Genomic DNA, 19348 nt, shown 5'->3' with positions numbered 1-19348 from the left:
CTACTTAAAGCAGACAAGAAACTAAGGGTGGACACGCCGACACAAAATCCGACTAGCGCTACATACAACTAATATAATTATTAACTGCACGCCTGAGAGTTCAGGGTTTACTAAAAAAACATAATTAAGAAAAACACATATTGGGCCAGCAAGAGAGCCTAAGCCCAAGCCTAAATCCAAGTAGTAGAGGCAACCACAATTGTTTGCCACACACAGCCTTCCCCGCCTCGCCAAGAGACACTGATCCAAAAGAGCCCCTCGAAAACATTGATCCGAAAGACACACTTTGATCAAAGACTTAGTTCACTCCTGACCCACAAAAAGTCGAAAAAAGCTCGTTCGTTGTCGATGAGAGGGCATACCGTCGGACAAGTTTGGAAGATTAGTAGGCTTTCGCCCTCTTCTCTCTTAATTTTGAATATAGTCTTGTTTATGTAGAGTTTGTATTAAAATTTGAAGTAAACTATTTGTTCTTCATTTCTATCGAAGAGAATAATAGTGAATCTGAAACAAGAAAAAGTTGTTATCAATCATATCAAATTCATATTTTCACGAAAATTTTAGAATTCAAACTTATCATAATATGACATGTCCTAGATTACAAGTACGCTTCAGAGATTTTAGTTTGTGCAAGAGCATCAAACTCACTATGACAACGACTCTGATTTTTACACATCATAAAACAATGTTGAATGATATCGCAACTTCTAAGTGGTCACTCTGCGGGGGAAGTGTTCGTTTCGGGTATGGAGGAGAAAAAATCTTGAACCACTTTCCCCTGCAAAGAATTGATACACCTCCCCAGTGGGGCCAATGTTGGGCATGCCAGACCCACCTAGTATCCATCGGTCTCGACCCGACCCACGTTTTCATATTCTGCGACTGTCCGAACCCCATAGATTCCTTAGATTTTGACAAGAAAAAAGCGAGAAAACAGAGAGAAAAGCAAAGAAAGAGACAGAGACATCTGAACTCTCAACTCAAAATGATTTGTGGGGTTTTAGCTTCAGCTTCCCCACAAACTTTTCCTTCTTATTCTTCCTATTCATCTCTCGTGTCTAAACCCAAAACCAGCTGTTTCAGCTATGCTTCCAGTTCTGTCAGTGTTCCCAAGGTAAGCTCCTTGGATCTGAAGCTTGAAAGGTTCGGGCTTTATGGGGTAAAGGGGTCTCGGAGAGGCAGCAGAGTTCACTGCAACACTGGACCTGGTATGCCAAACTCTGTTCTTGAACTTTTTTCTTGATTTGAAATTGGTTTGTCTGAACTTTAGATTGGTCCAATTCTTGTGATTTGGTGTTTTGGCAAAATTTATAGTTGAGGTTGGTTGGTTTGGATTTGGAAGTTGGAAATTTTGTTGCTCTGGTGTTTTTGTTAAGGTGAGAAATGAAGATTTAGATTCTTGGATCGCTATAACTCTCAAGTTTGATAGTGGAGTGAGTTGGGTTGTGACAGAGATACTGTCTATTTCATTTATGGATTGGAAAAAAGAAGAGAGTTTGTTCATTGTCTTACAGAATTGTCATTTTTTATTGGATAAAGAGAAGGGTGTTTGATTTGAAGTTGTGAAGAGTTGAGAAGACTGTGTTGTTGCAGGTGAGAGTGATAGCAAGAGTGTTCTGGATGCTTTTTTCTTGGGGAAAGCTCTAGCCGAAGCGCTAAATGAGCGAATTGAGTCCAGTGTTGGCGAGTTTTTGAGTACGATTGGTAGGCTGCAAGCTGAGCAACAAAAGCAAGTAGTGGAATTTCAGGTTAGCAAATTCAAGTTGCATGTGTTAGACACTATTCATGAACTCTTTCTCTCTCATCTGTTGGTTCCATAAATGTTGAGCATTGTGGATAGTTTCCTTCAAGCGTGTTTCGAAAGTTTGTATAACAATGAGGGGTTTGTGCTAGACCTGAAATCAAGTTTAGATCATTGTGTTCTTATTTTTGACGCACTACTTAGTTTCTCAGTCACTCTACTTTACATTATATCATCATGCATAGACATGAATCTCTACTCTCTTTTTCCTTTGCTTGAGAAGTTCGTTTTCCTCTTCTTTAAAACAAAACATAACTTTGCATGTTCCAATTTTGGGGGCTGAAGCTTTAAGGCAAACCAAGTTAAAACCTTCGCTTCTGTACTCAATTAAATTCGCAGTTTGATCTACAGTTTAATACTGCAATAGGTAACAATATCATCTTGCATATACACCAGATAGTGTTGGATTTAGACAGTTCTCTTTCTCTTTCTATATTCCAATTTTTAGGGGGTGAAAAGCTTAAATGCAAACCAAGTTGGAAGTTAGAACCCTTTTGCTTCTATACTCAATTTCACTTAACTTTGCAGTTTGGTTTACAGTTCTAATGTTCTATACTAGTACAGATAACAATATCATCTTGCATATACACCAGATAGTGTTGGATTGTCAATTAAACAATTCTCTTTTACTTTCCATATTACAATTTTGTGTGGATGAAGCTTAAATACAAAGCAAGTTAAGACCCTTTTGCTTCTATACTCAATTTCACTTGACTTCGCAGTTTGATCTATAGTTCTATACTGCAACAGATAATGATATCATCTTGCATATATGCCAGATAGTGTTGGATTAGCAGTCAAACAGTTATCTTCACTTTTCATATCCCAATTTTGGGGTACTGAAGCATAAATACAAAGTTGCAAACCAAGTTAGAACCCTTTTACTTCTATACACGGTTTCACTTAAATTCGCTGACCATATCATCATGCATACAGACCAGATAGTGTTAGATTGTTAGTTAAACAATTCTGATTGTCACTGATTTGGTATGGGAGTGGAATTGATCATGATGCAAATTAGTTGCTATATATCAATAGTTTATTTACCTCTGAATACTAAAGAAGCCTATTCATTCATTTCTGATTCCACAGGCAGACGTTCTGGAAAGAGCTAAGAAAGCCAAAGAGAAAGCAGCTCGTGAGGCTGCAGAGGCACAAGGAATTGTTTCAAAACCGACTACAGAAAGTATAACACCAGTCACCGTCACCAATGTCGTTTCTTCAGTAACTCCAACAACCACCACCAGTAATGACGGTACTCCTGCTGTGAGTCAACCTTCCTCATCTGATCCAACCCCCTCAATAACTAAGAATGTACCCGGTCCTGCCAACGAGGATACATCTTCAGAGGTGCCAATTGATGATTGAAATCCATCTGTTGTTTTAGAATGTCTTGCATTTGAGCCAGTGCAGTTGGTTTGACTGTGGTATAGATCACCACTTATCATTTTGATAATAAGCTATCATAGTCTTTCAAGGCATACGGTTATCCATATAATGGTATAAACGTATAATTGTATAAATTGGGTCCCTTATAAGGTGCATAGATGACATACTTTGCCTCCTTAGAGCACCATAATCCTTTTTTTCGCATTGAACAGTCCATTATTTTATCTCAAAACGTTTTGCAATGGCAATTGAACTCAGCATCTAAAGAGCAAGACATTTTATATTTATCAGCAAAGTTTAGGTCCTTGACATTTTTTAAAAAGTTATAGTTGGGTTAACTATGTTTATCTATATTGTTATTATTATTATTATGTTTAGTAGAAGCTCAAAAGATGAGCTGTAGCGTTATTACAGCACAATGAGGGAGGAGAAAGTCATGAGACCAAAACCCTTCTTATCCCCCAATGCCGACTATACTCATGAGGAAGAGAGAACGTGACTGTCGTTGGTTCGAGAAGAGCTAGAGATATGAAAGGTGGTGCTTTGCAGCCTTTGCTTGCTAACTCAACCTGCTTGGAGAATTGCCCGTAATAGTCATGATTTTTGCCAAGGGCTACATGTCTTCTCTCGTAAAAGCTCTATCTTATGCTCTGGGATTGATTCATTAGGGATCAGAATGGTGTCTGGTAATCTTGTTGCTTGCTTTTTTTAACCAAATGGACCTTGGCTGATTCATCAAAACTTCCCATTATACTGTATCAAAATTCAGTTTAAAGTTGTTGAAATTCCCAAAAAAATAAATACTACAGCCATAGGTAGCTTCACGTTTTACATAAATGTACGAGTACAACCCCGGTGAGAAGTCAGAACAACCTCTAGTAGGTCACCCCCTTTTTACAAGTTACGACATCTTCGAGTTAACCAGAAGGGAATAAATTCAGTTTAGATATCTCGAATCACACCCCAAAGCTATTGTGTTGCATCCACAATGCCTCAAACCTAAATGGTCTGGAAACAAGCATCAGTTAAGGAGAGGATTATGATCAACATCAGGTTTTGGCTAAAGTACTGCTTCACATTAGCTTGAGGAAAATATTTTCTTTTTCTGCCATTATAACTATGCCTATATATCAAGCCTCACTTAACGCTTTGATCAAAAAAGCCTTTCACAGGAAGAAACACCACCTAAAGCTGCACTCACTCTTCCTCCAAAGAAGCCAAAACACATCCAGAAAAATAAAATCAGGAAGGTGGCTGTGTGAGAGACCTAGAGTTTGAGAAATTAGGGCATGGCTTGTTGCGCATACTCAGACTCTCTTTAAGTTGTATCTTTGATTGACAATTGGCTGGATTCAAAGCATGCTACATTTTAAAGTAAGTCCATTTGTGGTGTTGGAATAGAATGCCTATGGTTTGTGAACTCATAAAACAGGTACTTTACAAATGACTGAAAAATGCATTGTTTAGATACATAGAGTTCAGGTAGAACATCTTCACTGGAATGGTCTTTCCATCTCAACATAATGTATTTGTTCTTATGGTCAATTATTTACCCTCCTAGGTTTGATGAGGTACCAACTTACATTCAGGCTGCCTTACCAAGATCAGTTCCTTGGTGCCTTTGGATATAATCTGCATTCTCATTCGTGTCATGTCAACAGGTTAATTTCTTACATTCAAAGAGATATAATTTATGACTAATTTCAGTTTACCCCCATCAACTTTAGGTCGATCATCATGTTAGTCGTTCTTCTTTCAATTTCATCAAAAACACCCCTCAACTTCCAATTTTCATCAGCCGCGCATGTCCAAACCTCCAATCTCCATTTAATTCCTCTGTCAAGTGATGACTTGATATCAAGAAGAAAGTTAAATTCTGAAAGTTACCTTTCGGACCATTTTTCCCCCATATCGATACACATCTTCATTCTCATCACAACCTCCTAACCTTAGTGATTTTAGTGGGATTGAATGTAATTTGTCTATTTTTTCTTTTTTCTTGATATCAAGTCATCACTTGACAGAGGAATTAGATGGAGATTGGAGGTTTGGACATGCGCGGCTGATGAAAATTGGGAGTTGAGGGGTGTTTTTGATGAAATTGAAAAAAGAAGGACTAACATGATGATCGACCTAAAGTTGATGGGGGTAAACTGAAATTAGTTCTATAATTTATGTATCGTGAGTCATGACTCAAGCTGATACAGTGATACATACCTAATACTTTGGGTAATGTAGGGATGCATGGGTGCCCTTCTGAGTGCAGCAAAACGAGAGAGAGATATTAAGTCTTGAGAAAAGTTGTTGTTACAGTCATTAATCCTTAGATGGGTTTTTTCTAGGCTGATGGAGTTGCTTTGGTATGAAGGATTTTTGGGGTTAATTCGATCCTAATGAGATTTAAGAATGACCTTTTTAGTCCTGGTTTTGGAGAAGAAGTGGGAACTGAAGGAGGTTATGAGTCCATGAGACCATGACAGTCCAATGCAGGAGGAGAAAATATGTTCTAGTGTCCTTATTCCTAGTACATGTTTCCTACCTAAATCCTCAGATACAGCTTAATTTTATATTGAACCTCCTAGATCAGTGGTTGAACTTAACAGATTATTGCTGAGAAGACAATAAGTGCACAGCGGCCAGAAGCATATATGTTCATGCAATGATCACTGCTTTTGGTTGTGTCCCTGGTTATACTTCCATGCAATTTCAGTTGTAAATACTAGGGATGCTTTTGGTCTCATAGTTTTCTACTGGCCTCTGGTTTTTGTGGTTCTATTCAATGATTTCACTGCTTATGAGAATCTGGGTTGTTTAGTCTCGACCTTGGTTTGTCTGGTGCATCTTCTTAACTACGTACTAAGAGTGGTTAAGTTAGGGAAACAATTAGGTTGAAAAGGGTCTGCAACATTATCTCCCTCAAGTATTATCATTGTTCAGCTCTTGTAAGCACCGATCCCTGTTAATCATAATCTGTAAGCAGAGATACTTTGCCCTTTCAATTCCAAGCAATATGTAGATGCAGCATGCCAAATATGGTGACTTTATCAATTCTAATGGCACGTCATGAATTTTTTTTGGCTGTAGTTCCAAAAGCAATATTCTTTTCTAGCTAGGATTTGAGCTATGAAGTTCTTTTGCAGTAGACAGCCCTCTCTCGCTGCATGAGAGGCTAATCTCACTACCGCGTATAGTATCGTGCTTCAACAAGGAGAGTTATATTCGTTGCAGAAGTTCATGTATACATGGCCGAAGGAAGGTTGTCACAGATTCACAGTACTAGTTTTTCACTATTTTTCCATTTACTACTGTTGTTTGGACTTTGGAGGGAGAAGAAACAGACTAGGAGGTCTGGATCTGGATGATGCTCATGGTCTGTGGCATGTAAACTCAAAACTTATTTATTCCTAGGACCAGACCACCAGCCATGCTGATTATGACCATTTGCTCAATTTTTCCAATTCGAGCTTCTTGGTTGCTTGGAGGGTGATACTTTTTACATCTAGTTTTTCAATACAAGAAATATTCCACAATCACCATATTACTAATTAAAAAACCATTGACGTTCTAGCTTTTGAATTATACAATACATTTGTAGCAAGCATAGATAGAGTTCTAAACTATTCGGAACAAAAATAAAAATAAAAAGTAAGACAGAATTCTAAAATAAGAATAAAATCCAATTATTAACTGTGTGGAGGCAAATAACAGATGCATAAACAGGTTCATCCACATAAAGAACATATTAAGAATCATACATAATTAATCAAGGAAGATATCCGAGCCTCTGCAGGTACTTCTCAAACTCTTCCAAGGAGTCGAACTCGTTCTGCTTCTCGCTCTCACCATCATAATCCTCATTTCCAGTGCTTCCTCTCCTCACGGGATCGTAACCATTGAACCTATTTTTATTTTCATTGTCTAGATCAACATTGTAACGACCATCTTCCAAAGATTGTGTAAGACCTTGTTGTTTAATCTCATCCCAAATGTTGTCCTTGCTATTGCCGTTAAAATCATTCTCCAAATTGTAAATGAAGTTGTCCTCATTGTTGTTGTTTTTCTCGTTGTTTGAGCTGGTATCAGTGTTAGCCGATGTGCCCTCTGTAGAACCGAATAATCCGTAGCCGCCGTACTGGTTGCGAGTGAAACTTGGTTCCTTTGGTTGATCAACAACCACTCTTGGTGCCTTGGTTGGTGCTGCAACTTCTGGTAGAGGTTTAGCCTGTTGTTCGTAACTTAGGGGGATATTGTTGGCATCCTCGGCATTGTAATTGTTTTTGGAACCGCTAGCTTTGCTGAAGAAAAATCTGCTGCTGGCTTCAATCTGCAGGGAGGAGAAAAGCATGAGAAAGAAGAAAAAAGAGAGTGATTTCTCCGAGGACGCCATTGAAGAAGATGAGGTATGTGTAGGCAAAATGGTATGCTTTACATGTTTGTCTGTCTTTTCAAGTACTAATATATAGAGAATATTCTACCGCGTTAATTTAATTGCTAACTAATTAATTACAGTAATTAGGCGTTGATTGGGGAATGAAATGAAAAGATCATGGAATTTTATTGTGAATCAGATACAATTTAATTTAGGCTAGAAAGGAAACTCAATCATCATGAATTCCAAATTTTCTCCTAGTTTGTATTCTGATGGTAAAAGCTTAATCAGATTACAATATTGGGTATTTCTCTATAGAGATCACACACTTTTCTAAAAGACTAATCAGTGTCTGGAGCTCGTGACATAAACGTTTCCTCTCTCTGACCACCAAATAAAGATAATCCAAATTTTTGAGAAAATGGTTAACTGATCAGGACGACCATACAAGATCAAGCAAGTGAATCCGAAGATCCACCATTACAATCAAGGCTCAACTAACTGTAGAAAGAGTTAGCCTAACATAAGCTAAAGTCTGAAAAGAAAAATGTAAAAATTAAGGTCCAAAAAGGAGGGAAATTGAAGACTAAAAACCAAGAAATGAACTAACCTATCTCATTCATATCCAACCTTAGAAACAACCACCACCGTGAAAAGCATGATATCTGATACCTATTAGTGTACGTTAATTGGATGAAAAACATTAAATTGGATGAAAAATGTTAAATTGATGGAGATGTGCAAATAAATTATTTTTACCGAGTTTAAGAGGTAAAGTGACGCAGTTGCAAATTGGATGTGTAAATTGACAATTTGACTCAAATTATTTAAGTCAAGTTTAGACTTGAGAGGGTATTTTGGCTATTTTTCCTGTATTTTACCGGTATAGTGGTTTCATTTTGGAGAAAATTAAAAGGGTCTCAAATTAAAACCATATCTCAGAACCTCAGAAGCAATGAAAAGGATTCTCTCCTCCCACCCCGTAGCTTTCCAATAAGACTCTTTGACTCAATTCCATGCCATAATCTGTTGGAGGTGGGTTTCATCTCTCTCTCTCTCTCTCTCATATTCGATTGCGTATCCGGAAATGTAATTGCTGGGCTCAGCTACACACCGGTTTGTTATGAAGATTGTTCAGTAGTAACTGCATTCTGAATTCGATTCTTTACTGTTTTTGGGTGTTTCAGAAAGTCATTATCTTTGCTCATCTTTATTAGGAGAGTTTGATGTGGTAGCTGCCTACCTGGAGGTTTCATCAAATGTGCTGATTGTGTGGGGTGACGAGGAATTTTTTCATTGTGATGGCAGAATGTTTGGCATCTCCACTATGTGTCAAGCTGCAAATGCAGAGGAGTTTTGCCGGAGGGAAGCCCCGGAGTTCACAATCGAAGATTGCGCAAAGGTTTAACAATTTGTGTTTCTACTTGCTTTGTTTTGATTATGGTTTATAGTATAGTAGTTTGTTTAGTTAGAATGCGGATTGTGGGCTAATGCTGATGTTGGTTATCAACATTTTTCTCATGTTACTTGGTAAACTTTTTATAGAGAGAAAGTTATAGTTCTAGAAGCGAATTGACACCACAGTTTAGTTGGAAATGCCAATCATACTGCGCACCTTATTGAATAGTATCTTCTAGAAAAGCTTTAAAAAAGATGGTTCATACTTTACGATCAATCTTACATGTACGGATTCTCATCATTCTATAATACATTTGTGACTGTAGGAAGCATTCCTATGGAAATTGCAAAACTGTTCCATTTCCAATGTGGAAGACGTGTGACTTCACTCCTCCTGGCTTCTCAAATTCGAAAGTTAGTCCCTTTTCTGGAGAGGCTGGTTTGAAATGTAGTTGCTTGGGGACTTTGATAGGCTCTGATGGTGCAACCGCCTCTGATTGGGTTCCTATTGTTGATCAAGTGCTTTTGACAGCCAGTGTGTTTCTCACATATATGGCTGGAGTAATTCCTGGTTACAACTCTAGTCCACCTTTTCAGAAGAATATCAACGACAATGCAGTTCCAAAGGCTTCAAACGCTTCTGGTAGGTAAGGGTAAGCATGTCAAAAGTTTGAAGCTTGAAGTTTTTGTCATTTTTAATGTCTCTCTGGGTAGATTACTAAGTGCCCACACACCCACTGAGAACTCAAGTGTCAGCTTTGTTCTCAAGGGGTGTAAGAGCCCATTGACCGCAAAATCTATTGGCATTGAACTCTAAGTTCTTGTAATTGGGAAAACATTTTTCTTTTTCTGTGAACTTGTCTTAAGATATATAGAAATATGGGTGCAGAGCTTCTGGTTGTTATCATCATCATTAACTTTTTCTGTTGTTGGTATGTGGGTTTGTTTCAGTTTCTGAAAGTGCATTTTCTCTAATTGCAGTGCAAGAAAGAACAATGATCCAGATTCAGGTTATCCCATTGATGCAGTGAAAAAGAAACTTTCAGATTCTTTAGAAGCACTTGAACTAGGAGACAATCTGGGAAATCGGGTCCTTGAACCTGAAGGGTATTATGCTAAGAGACCTTTAAGTTTGAATGCTATTGCTGATGGTCCCCGACTACGATTGCTATGGACATCATTGCAGCGAATTGAGGAAGAGGTAAGCACCTCCTGTCCTGCTTTGCTATTTTTTTTCTTTTTTTCGACAACTCCTGCTTTGCCATGGATACTTTGCTATACTTTGTCTCTTTCCCATTTCTAAGAGATATATTGCCACTTAATTGCAAAACCACTCTTGTGTTATAATTGCTATCTAGAAAAAGCTATATTCCCTTCCTTCGAACTCGCAAGACGGACAAGAGATTTATTCTATCTGAGATCTATTATATCTCTCTTTATCCTTTCTTTTTATAATGGATATATACATATTGTTTGCATAGGAATATGACTATCTAAGTCAAGAGATACTTCTACAAAGGAGCTATTTCGTACACGTCCCTTTTGGATGTTAATTACAGACATAGCTGAATCAAAGAGTTCTTAAGTTGCTTCAGTTGATGTATGTGCTGATTATACTCCTTAAAATTGTTTTTATAGGTCAAATCTATCTCCAATTCTCAAACTGTTAACTCGGGTTATTGCTTGGCGGATTTTTCTGGTGTCATACAAAATTCCTGTCTCCCTGTATGCACTAGCTGGTTAGAAACAGAACTTGATCTTTTGAGCAGCAAACCTAACAAGGTAATTGTGTAGTGAATGTTTCCCTCCATATTTTTCTGCATCTTACGTACACTTCTAGATAAAGTGCTTATTCTGCTGTCCACTTTGGTCAGGCACTTGTTTTGCTGATGGATGCAAAGTTAAATGGCGACAATGCCATTTTACAGAACATCAGGAACTCTGGAAAGGAAGATCTCTATGCAGAACTGCTGTACTTTCTTAGTTTTGGTTCACTCAGGTAAATTTCAGTTGTGATTGTATTTTCTCTTGGTCGTGTTTATATAGAATTGGCCAACTAACTAACGTCTTCCCCTCTATGTTTGCAATATGACCCTGGTTCTCACCTTTGTGTTTCTGAATTTTTCTGCAAAATCAGATTCTCTAGCTTTGCAAAATATTAATATTTGAGTTGCAGTCTATTGAAACTACCAGCACTAACTAGTTTTAGTAGCTTTGAGCACAAAAGTTTTACTAGTGAAGGCTTTATAATAGGCTAGGTAGAATGTTATATACCCAATTGATCCCCTCATACCAATTACCTGTCATTGGCAACTACATGGTTAACATAATAGGTCTTATTATTTCAGCCTTTTAACTAGTTCCAGTAAGTTTTGTCTGCTAGCATTTATTGATGGTTTTAAAAGATTTTAGTTCTGTTCCCAGGATGAAGATAAGTGCAGCTAAATGTTCAATTACGATAATAATACCCAATAAACAATGGTGATAGACTTGGCGAAGATTCTTTTGGGTGCGAGTGGCCTTTGAAGTATTCAGGGTTGTCTTTGTTGGGGGGGGGGGAGGGTCTTTTGTGTTCTGCTGGTCTTAAGCAGGCATACCAATATGCAATGTCTCCTTTCTGCACTCCTATATCTGTTGAAAAAAGCAGTCAGAAGGAGTTGGAGGTGAAAAGGGATTATCTAGTTAAGTGGTTTTGCAGATACAAGCTGAAGTTGGGGGGTGGAGTTTAGATGTGGGAAAATTTCTACAAGAAGCTTTACTTGAAAAGTGGTTGTGGCATTTCCAGCAAGAGAAAGATTCCTTTTGGCTGTGCTAGCTTTTATCTTGGCAATGTGTCTTTAGAATTGGCTAACTAATTAGGCTTCTGCCATGTTTCAAGATTGAGTACTTATCTCCGTTTTAGACTCTCCAGCTTCCTACAATATAACTTTTTTAGTTGCAGAAGAGGATCTCTTATTGTTTACTTGTTTTAGCATATTTGAGTACAAATTTTTTAAGCTGAACTACATGTCAATTCCCAGTTTCTCCTAGAAAGAAGGGACTCAGGGGAAAATTGGAAAGAATGGTTAACTTACCTTGATGGTACTTTGGTGATTAATAGTTGATACTTTTTGCGTACAATTTGACAATAGATCTATATTATTTAGATAATTTCTCATTCACTGCATTTTCCAATTAACCTGCATTTTATTGAGATACTTTCCGTTTCTTGTCTTATCAGGGAGGGTTGCTCTTATGACAGTGGCCTGTTTATGATCCATGGAGTTTCCATACTGGAAGATTTGGTGATAACTTTATCAGATGGGATAGTAAGCATATATTTGGAGCTGATTTCTGTTGATAGCAATTTCTCAGATGAAATGGATGGCATGTCTTTGGCATTGTGTCCTTTGTCAACACGAGCACTACAAAGATTACGTAATGAGGTACAATCTGACTATTCATTTATACAACTGAGTGGCTTGATCATTGATTCTAAGGTCTTTAGTTTTCATTATTAATGCATTCTCATTCTCTCCTCCCAACACGTACACAGTCACAGACACACACACAGAGAAACACCGAACATTGTTTAACTGATGGATTGGACTGCTAATTTTATCACATTAACACACACACACACACACACACAAGAACAGTAGAACATTATTTAAATGAACACTGATGAATTAAACTGCTAATATTATATTATCACATGTCCGTTTTAATTTTGCTTATTTTCTTATTTCTCGTCGCTACGCTGATGGATCGCATTGTCAAACTTTTAATTGTAACATCTACTTTCCTTTAACTTTATTCTTAATCTTATATGGTTACATATGAAGAAGTTATTCTTGCCACTCCATTATTCTTAGGCTTCCTTTAGTATCTAGTTATTGTAGTAATGTGATGTTTAAAGTTTAAACCAATGGAAAATAAAAGAACAAAATTTAGAGCTTTTTCACTCAAATGTTCCCTCTATGTCAGGTGGCTTTGTACCAATGGTTGTATCAAAATTTGGAAGCAGTTGCATCAATGTATGAGGATCGGTTTGACTTATGGACATTTGAGAGTCAACTCATCAAGAAAGCAGACAATAGCTGGAATGAAAACTACAGTTGGTGGAAGAGACTCATCCATAAAAAATCTGACACTGCGTCCTCAACATTAGACCATGTTTTGATAAATAACTTTTCTATGCCTGTAAAGCGAACAAAAGAACTGAGGGCCCTCACAGGCTGGTATGATCTTGCCCTCTCAGAATTTTTTTCATATTTCAATCATTCCTAAAAACTTTACTTTCACTTTTACCTGTTAATTGGGATGTGAATCAGATATGTACGAGAACTATTGAGATGGCTAGTTTTCATAGGGCTACACATATGTGGATGCTGAGCAGATTCTTATTGGAGTGTCATGTGAATCACATCAATGTGATACTTACTGGGATGCATTAGGGCAGAACCAATAATACTTGAATCATTCTTAGGGTATAGTATATGGACAAAATGGTTAGAAAATCTTATAAGAAATGAGCATTGAGAAATTCTTTAGGTGAAGAAGTGTACAAAGGTTAATCATGAATAAAATTATAGCACAAGAGTGCACTTGAGTTTGTTTTTCTAGGTGCTTGAGAAAGGCCAACGAAATAATGAACTAGGTGCTGCAGAAATAGTGCTCATGTATATTCAGAACGATGAACATATGGCTTTGATTGCTTGAGGAAGCACATTTTGTGTTTCCTGTTTGTGGATACTGTGATCGTTTAGTCACCTTGACCAGGTACAAATGATCTAGCTTATATTCCCCCGACCCACCCACAATATAGAGCAAAATTGAAAGCACACCTTATTAAACCATGGGTATAGACTTTTGGGCCAGAGACATGAGAGATAGATGAACTAATAATTCTTGTTTTTTAGTTTTTTTTTTCCCTCTTCTTTGGTGGTACTATCAATTTATTTCATTTATGGACCATTTCTCCTCTTAATTTGGAACGACATAAAAGTTGCTTTGTCAATATGATTCTGTTTGTCAATTTGGAACCATTTCTCCTCCGAAAATAATATTTGATCTGAGTTGCCTTCACATTCATTTCTATTGCAGGAGGTACTACTTCAGTTTATTCCTTGAGTTATCTGACATTAGCATGCCTTTGGTCAGAGCAGTCATTGATAAAGTCAGCAAGGCTATGTCATTTTTTCTGGTCTGCTTGATTGGGAGGTCATTAGGACTCATTTATACCGGAATTAGGCAATCTCTGCGATGGAAGTGATTGACGGGTATTCTTTTTCATTGTTTCTTGCAATATTTTTCATCATTTTTGTTTGCTATAGCCAATTTGATTCTAAGATTGTAAATTCATTTGCTATATGGAAGTGCTCTTATTGGGACATTAGACGCAACCCGTTGTACCCATTGATAACAATCTGAGAAATCATAATGACAACAATTTAGAGTTGAGTATTAATTTGGATGTTTTGTTCCTAATTGTGTAAGAATAGGATATTGTGTATTGATTAGTATGCATTGTAGCTGGCAACTACTCTTGCAATTCTGGAGTAGCAACGTAGACCAATAGAACTGTGCAAGTAGTTTTCTTTCTCAGCATTGCTTGACAACGGGATGTAGTAGCAAGTATTCAGTTGGATTAAGTCTCGGTTTAGAAACAGCAAATAATTGATAGATTTTACTAAACAAGCTAGCCATTTCCAGTACTTACTGCCAGTAAAGTTTTGGTGAAATGATGTCTATTCAGATAAAGTTGATTGGTGAATAGATGAGTACAAATCTATGATAGTTAAGATACAGAAAGATCAACAAGTTCCTCTAAATATGGTGACTAATGTTTGTGTCACCATATTCCATATATGACATTATATCATGTCCAAACTTGCGTGTGGTTTCTCCCTTGATGTTCATGATGAAAATGGTGGGAAACAATAGCATGAGAAAATGACTGGCACATAATGATATTACTTTTCAGTAGATCATAAAAGCAAAAGTTAATTTCAGAAGATAATCTCTGTACCCTACCATCTTTAGACCATAATCTTTTCTTTGATAAGAAACTTCTTATTATGCACTAATCTTCATTGTGTCCATACCTTTTTCTAAAGCATGGTTTCCCACTTTGAGCCTTTACCTTTTAACTGACCTAATTAGGAGGAAGCTAAGCACATTATTGAGAAAACTTATATAGCTATCGCTAAATCAGTAAAGTTACTGTGCACACAAATGTATTTCAGGGTCTCAGGAACTTGCAATAACTGCTCCATCACTCATGCATTTGTTGGCTTGATTTCTCGACCTCTAGCACATTTGGTGTTAGTAGAGGCTCTCCATTTGAGTTCAAGATAACTATAGTTTCAAAGGAATGTGTTTCACTGTATCCCCCTTTTCACAAAGAGCTTGTGTTACCTAACACCCTGTGTGGTGTTCTCACCCTTAGATAGGGTCTCATACCCAGCGTCGGCACAGAGTGCAGTAGGTGCACTCAAATTATCTCCCCCCTTCGCTTCTTGTGTCCTCATAGATGGGTTTAGTAGGTGTTCATATTTCTCTTCTGATGCAGTAGCTGATGTACAAGATCTGGGTACCAAAGTCGACAAGGCAGGAAGAGAAGTGGAGGAAACAAGAGGAGGAAAGAGAGGCATGATTAAAGGGTTGCACCAAAACAGTAAGAGATTGGAAATCCATTATTTATCTTGGTGTTTAGTGTTTACAATAAGGCAAATACCTTTTATTAGCTATGATTAGACAATGATAAAGGACTTTGATATAATTGTGTGTCTGTGGACCTCACTGGCTTTGGGTTCTTTGTAAAGAACCTTACATGAGACTCTAGTCAGGCAACTGTTATGATCTTAAGAATCTTGACATGCAAGTGATCTGATTGAAATTGTGGCGGAGAAATGTTCAAAAACTATCCTATTTGCTGCTGAATTATATGGACACCATTATTCAAATTTCCAGCACTATTATAGTGACTCTTATTTGCACACTTGCAGAGAAGTGAGAATACAAGAGGGGGCCGGGGAACACAAATAACCCTTTTTTTTTTCTTTCTTTTTCTTCTTTTTTCTTTTACGAGAAAACACTGTATATTATAGAACAAAGAACATGAGTACAAACATCCTAGCCAACATCAAAACCAGAAGGAATTAGTCAAGGAACAAAGTTCTGGGGAAGTATATGAGAACTGTCAAAAGATATTGTGGGAACAATGTCCTAGCTAACACTTCCAGATTGAACATCCTACTTATGTTTAGCTGCTTCTTTTACCTTTATTTTTTTAAGTTCTTGATCGAATGATGAACTTTAATATGGGAAGATGGAGAAAACTCCATCAAATACAACTAGAGGTTTTATGTCCAGTGGAGTCGTTAAGCTTTTTCTATGTAAACTACGTGGGATAAAACCATAGATAGGAGAAGAGTATTACACAACCATATATCACTACAGAAGCAAATTGTTCTCGAGAAGTTTTATTAGCCAAATACGTCGATCATTAGCAGGGATCATGTCATCCTAAACCCCAAAACTAGAAAAACGGCACCCATGAAAAAATATCATTGCTCGAACTTAAAAAACATTTCCACTCGGGAATCCTGAGAATCAAACTTTGGTTTTCCATTGTGTTCTTCACGTTTTGAGGGAAAAGTCACCCATTTACCCATTTATCCATTCCGATGCTACCAATGAGAAAGAGGGTAGTCAAACTATTTCATGGCAAAGAGTGACCATTCAACAATTTTTTTTATCGTTTAAAGTAAAACCTGAAGACTACCCATAGACATGAACAAATTGAATATGTATCACGCAAAAATCACGGATATTATAAAAGTTTGCATGTAGAGTGGAGAGGTCAATATATATATAGGCAGACTTCAACCTAATTGAGCGATGGCCATTGTATATCATATTTCCTTCATCGACCCCTGCATAAAAGAAACTCCTACATATTTGACTATGATTGTTTGACTGTGATCCAAAAGCTAGCTAAAGCAATAATACATATATGTTGTTGAATTGAATCAAAGAAAAGTAGCAGTAGCAATCAGAGAGTAGCATAATGCACACACTGCCTATGAAATCAAAGCTTGGGAAAAGGGTTTCCCCATACCCGAAGAATTGTTCACTAGCTCTGTAAGTTATATATATCAGGGCAACTATTTGGGAGGCAGAAAGTGTTGTTGAATTGCTTCTGCCTTCAAATGTTGAATTGACCCAGCATTATCTGGTTACAGATCAGTTTTAAGTGTGTAACCATAGAATTAACAAAACCTACAATGCATGGCAACATCTTGCCGTCTAGGCACATTTATAAATATTATATATCTAGATATAACACTTACTTATGACTAAATATAAAGATAAAGAATAGTTGATGAATTAGGAGCTAGTCTAATGAGTAGTTTTTCTATATGGATATGCGTTGTACTAAGCACTCTCAAATCTCAATCAATATTCCCCTAAAGGATTATGACAATTACGCACTTTTCCTTGACGGAGGTATAAGGATAATTAAGTTCACTAATGTAGCACTAAGTTTCTCTAACCATTTAATCTTTTCTTGCTAAAGTAGTAAGCGTAGTTTTGATCAATATATAGGTGTATTGATAATATATATATATATATATATATATATATATATATGTATAAATTATGATTTTCATATCATCTAAACTGATATGTTCAAAACTGATCGAGCATGCTATTCTGATCGAAGATAAAGAACTTAGCGATTTTTCTGGCTTCTCGATCGATCAAAGCTCTCATCAACTCTAGAGGGTCTGAAATACTTATCACAGAAGACATTATTAATATAAATGTGGGAAAGACGTACTTGATATGTAATATATTTGTGATCCTTATTCCCCGGAATTGGGTACGTAGTGGATACAAATACAAGTGTACAACCAGACAAGTAGTGCACCAAATTGAACAAACAAAAAAACTAAGCAAAGCTTGAAATTAAGTCGAAACACATAGTGTGATGGTGGGTAGGGTTTCTGGTTCTGACATTAGACACCACCAATCTGACTTGAATAGAGATGACATTATAACTGGTGTTTTTACATAGTGGAAATTACATGAATGATTCATACATGCATTAGAGGTCAGGTCAGATCTGAAATAAGTGATGGATCGAGTGATTCCATATATACTGTAAATCCATGCTATATATACGTAAATAAGTGGGAAAAGAATAAGCTAAATGCTCGATATATATGTTAGAAATTCACAGTTATATGCTTTGTAAAGAGATTCCTTACATGAAGGCTAGCAGTGGTTGCTTTGGACATTCGATCCTTAAGCACCTGAAATGGGAATTCTACTTTGACTAATTAGGCATTGGTAAAGAAAGGTTGAGATTAATCAAAGTATGCAAATGCATAAAGCTTGTGCAAGCATATTTAAAATCATATGCATACTGCCTTCATATTCTTTGCTTTAGCATGTGATTTCAATTGGGTCACATCCATAAAAATGGACATATATCCCTACCATATGTCTCTGTATATTAATTAGATGCCATTATATTAGGTGCCACACACACAATGTGAATCCTCTTTCCATCTCCATATAGCGCTTGGAGAAATCTTTCTCTAAATTATGCATGACTTTTCATGCCAAAAGAAAAGGAAGAAAGACTTCTAACTAAGCATATCCACAGTTGTTCCTGGGTCAGCTCATCAATTTCTATTGTTAATAAGATGAATGATTTCTTGAAGGATCATCTTTGTTGGGAAAGGAAGACAACAATATCTAAAGTGGCACCATGTATATATATATATATATATATTTACCTTAGAAAAACATAAGAAAGGCAATCCACAAGATGATGTTAGATTAGGGTTTGAGCTAATAATTAAGCTAGCTTACCTCAATTTGTTGACATTTTGAGCAAATAATAGTATGACCTAGCTAACCCAAAGAAAAGAGATTGCAATAATATATATAGAGAGGTTGTCTTCATGTCTTGTCTCTGTCGATCTCTTACTCTCTTAGAAGATACTGAGAGGAATTCTTGCAGAGATTTATGGTTGTTGCAAAACTTACATCTGCAAAATGCTAAACCAATGTTATAAAATTCCACCCAATTGACTTTATGGTTTTGGCCCCAGATGTCATGGAAACATATATACAAACATAGCCAGACACACCCGCTTCGATCATGGGTTAGATCGATCGAGTAGTTGCAAGGGATGGAGATAATATATATGTTGTTTTCATATTCAATTTTGTTTGTTAAGATTAACCATAATTAAGGTACCTGGACTTTCCCTTAATTAATTGTGGAAGTTAAGCACGATCGAGGTGCTTTATGATCACAATGTGTTGTGTATCCTATTCTAACCAAGCGAGCAAAGAAATCAGGGATGTTACTTTCTCAAATTATGAAGCAA

At 36.9% G+C, this 19348-nt stretch overlaps 3 protein-coding genes across 3 annotated transcripts; all 3 read left to right on the top strand.

The window, feature by feature from the left end:
* Positions 1–881: 881 nt before the first annotated feature.
* Positions 882–3482, top strand: LOC101298383. The gene is made up of 3 exons (XM_004290173.1): positions 882–1208; positions 1594–1748; positions 2894–3482. Exons 1-3 carry the CDS (start codon positions 986–988, stop codon positions 3167–3169), a joined length of 654 nt encoding a protein of 217 aa, XP_004290221.1. The 5' UTR covers positions 882–985; the 3' UTR covers positions 3170–3482.
* A 5292-nt stretch (positions 3483–8774) lies between these two features.
* LOC101298083 lies at positions 8775–10158 on the top strand. Its single transcript, XM_004290172.1, has 3 exons — positions 8775–8961; positions 9284–9600; positions 9939–10158. The coding sequence occupies exons 1-3, from the start codon at positions 8861–8863 to the stop codon at positions 9986–9988; spliced, it is 468 nt and encodes a 155-aa protein (XP_004290220.1). The 5' UTR covers positions 8775–8860; the 3' UTR covers positions 9989–10158.
* LOC101297793 lies at positions 10140–15666 on the top strand. The gene is made up of 7 exons (XM_004290171.1): positions 10140–10158; positions 10596–10739; positions 10832–10956; positions 12178–12382; positions 12924–13177; positions 14043–14218; positions 15511–15666. The coding sequence occupies exons 3-6, from the start codon at positions 10847–10849 to the stop codon at positions 14209–14211; spliced, it is 738 nt and encodes a 245-aa protein (XP_004290219.1). The 5' UTR covers positions 10140–10158; positions 10596–10739; positions 10832–10846; the 3' UTR covers positions 14212–14218; positions 15511–15666.
* Positions 15667–19348: the final 3682 nt, after the last annotated feature.

The sequence above is a fragment of the Fragaria vesca genome, linkage group LG2 (genome assembly GCF_000184155.1).
Source record: "Fragaria vesca subsp. vesca linkage group LG2, FraVesHawaii_1.0, whole genome shotgun sequence".
Lineage (NCBI taxonomy): Eukaryota > Viridiplantae > Streptophyta > Magnoliopsida > Rosales > Rosaceae > Fragaria > Fragaria vesca.
The sequence above is the reverse complement of the archived record's forward strand: the minus strand, read 5'-3'. Positions and strand labels throughout refer to the sequence as shown.

Bases quoted from the DNA above. Each gene is read 5' to 3' on its own strand.
- LOC101297793 (XM_004290171.1), top strand. From the start codon at position 10,847: ATGGATGCAAAGTTAAATGGCGACAATGCCATTTTACAGAACATCAGG. The intron at 10,957-12,177 runs GTAAATTTCAGT...TTGTCTTATCAG, and splicing joins CTTAGTTTTGGTTCACTCAG to GGAGGGTTGCTCTTATGACA. The intron at 13,178-14,042 runs GTATGATCTTGC...TTTCTATTGCAG, and splicing joins CTGAGGGCCCTCACAGGCTG to GAGGTACTACTTCAGTTTAT.
- LOC101298383 (XM_004290173.1), top strand. From the start codon at position 986: ATGATTTGTGGGGTTTTAGCTTCAGCTTCCCCACAAACTTTTCCTTCT. The intron at 1,209-1,593 runs GTATGCCAAACT...GTGTTGTTGCAG, and splicing joins TCACTGCAACACTGGACCTG to GTGAGAGTGATAGCAAGAGT. The intron at 1,749-2,893 runs GTTAGCAAATTC...CTGATTCCACAG, and splicing joins AGCAAGTAGTGGAATTTCAG to GCAGACGTTCTGGAAAGAGC.
- LOC101298083 (XM_004290172.1), top strand. From the start codon at position 8,861: ATGGCAGAATGTTTGGCATCTCCACTATGTGTCAAGCTGCAAATGCAG. The intron at 8,962-9,283 runs GTTTAACAATTT...TTGTGACTGTAG, and splicing joins CAATCGAAGATTGCGCAAAG to GAAGCATTCCTATGGAAATT. The intron at 9,601-9,938 runs GTAGGTAAGGGT...CTCTAATTGCAG, and splicing joins AAAGGCTTCAAACGCTTCTG to TGCAAGAAAGAACAATGATC.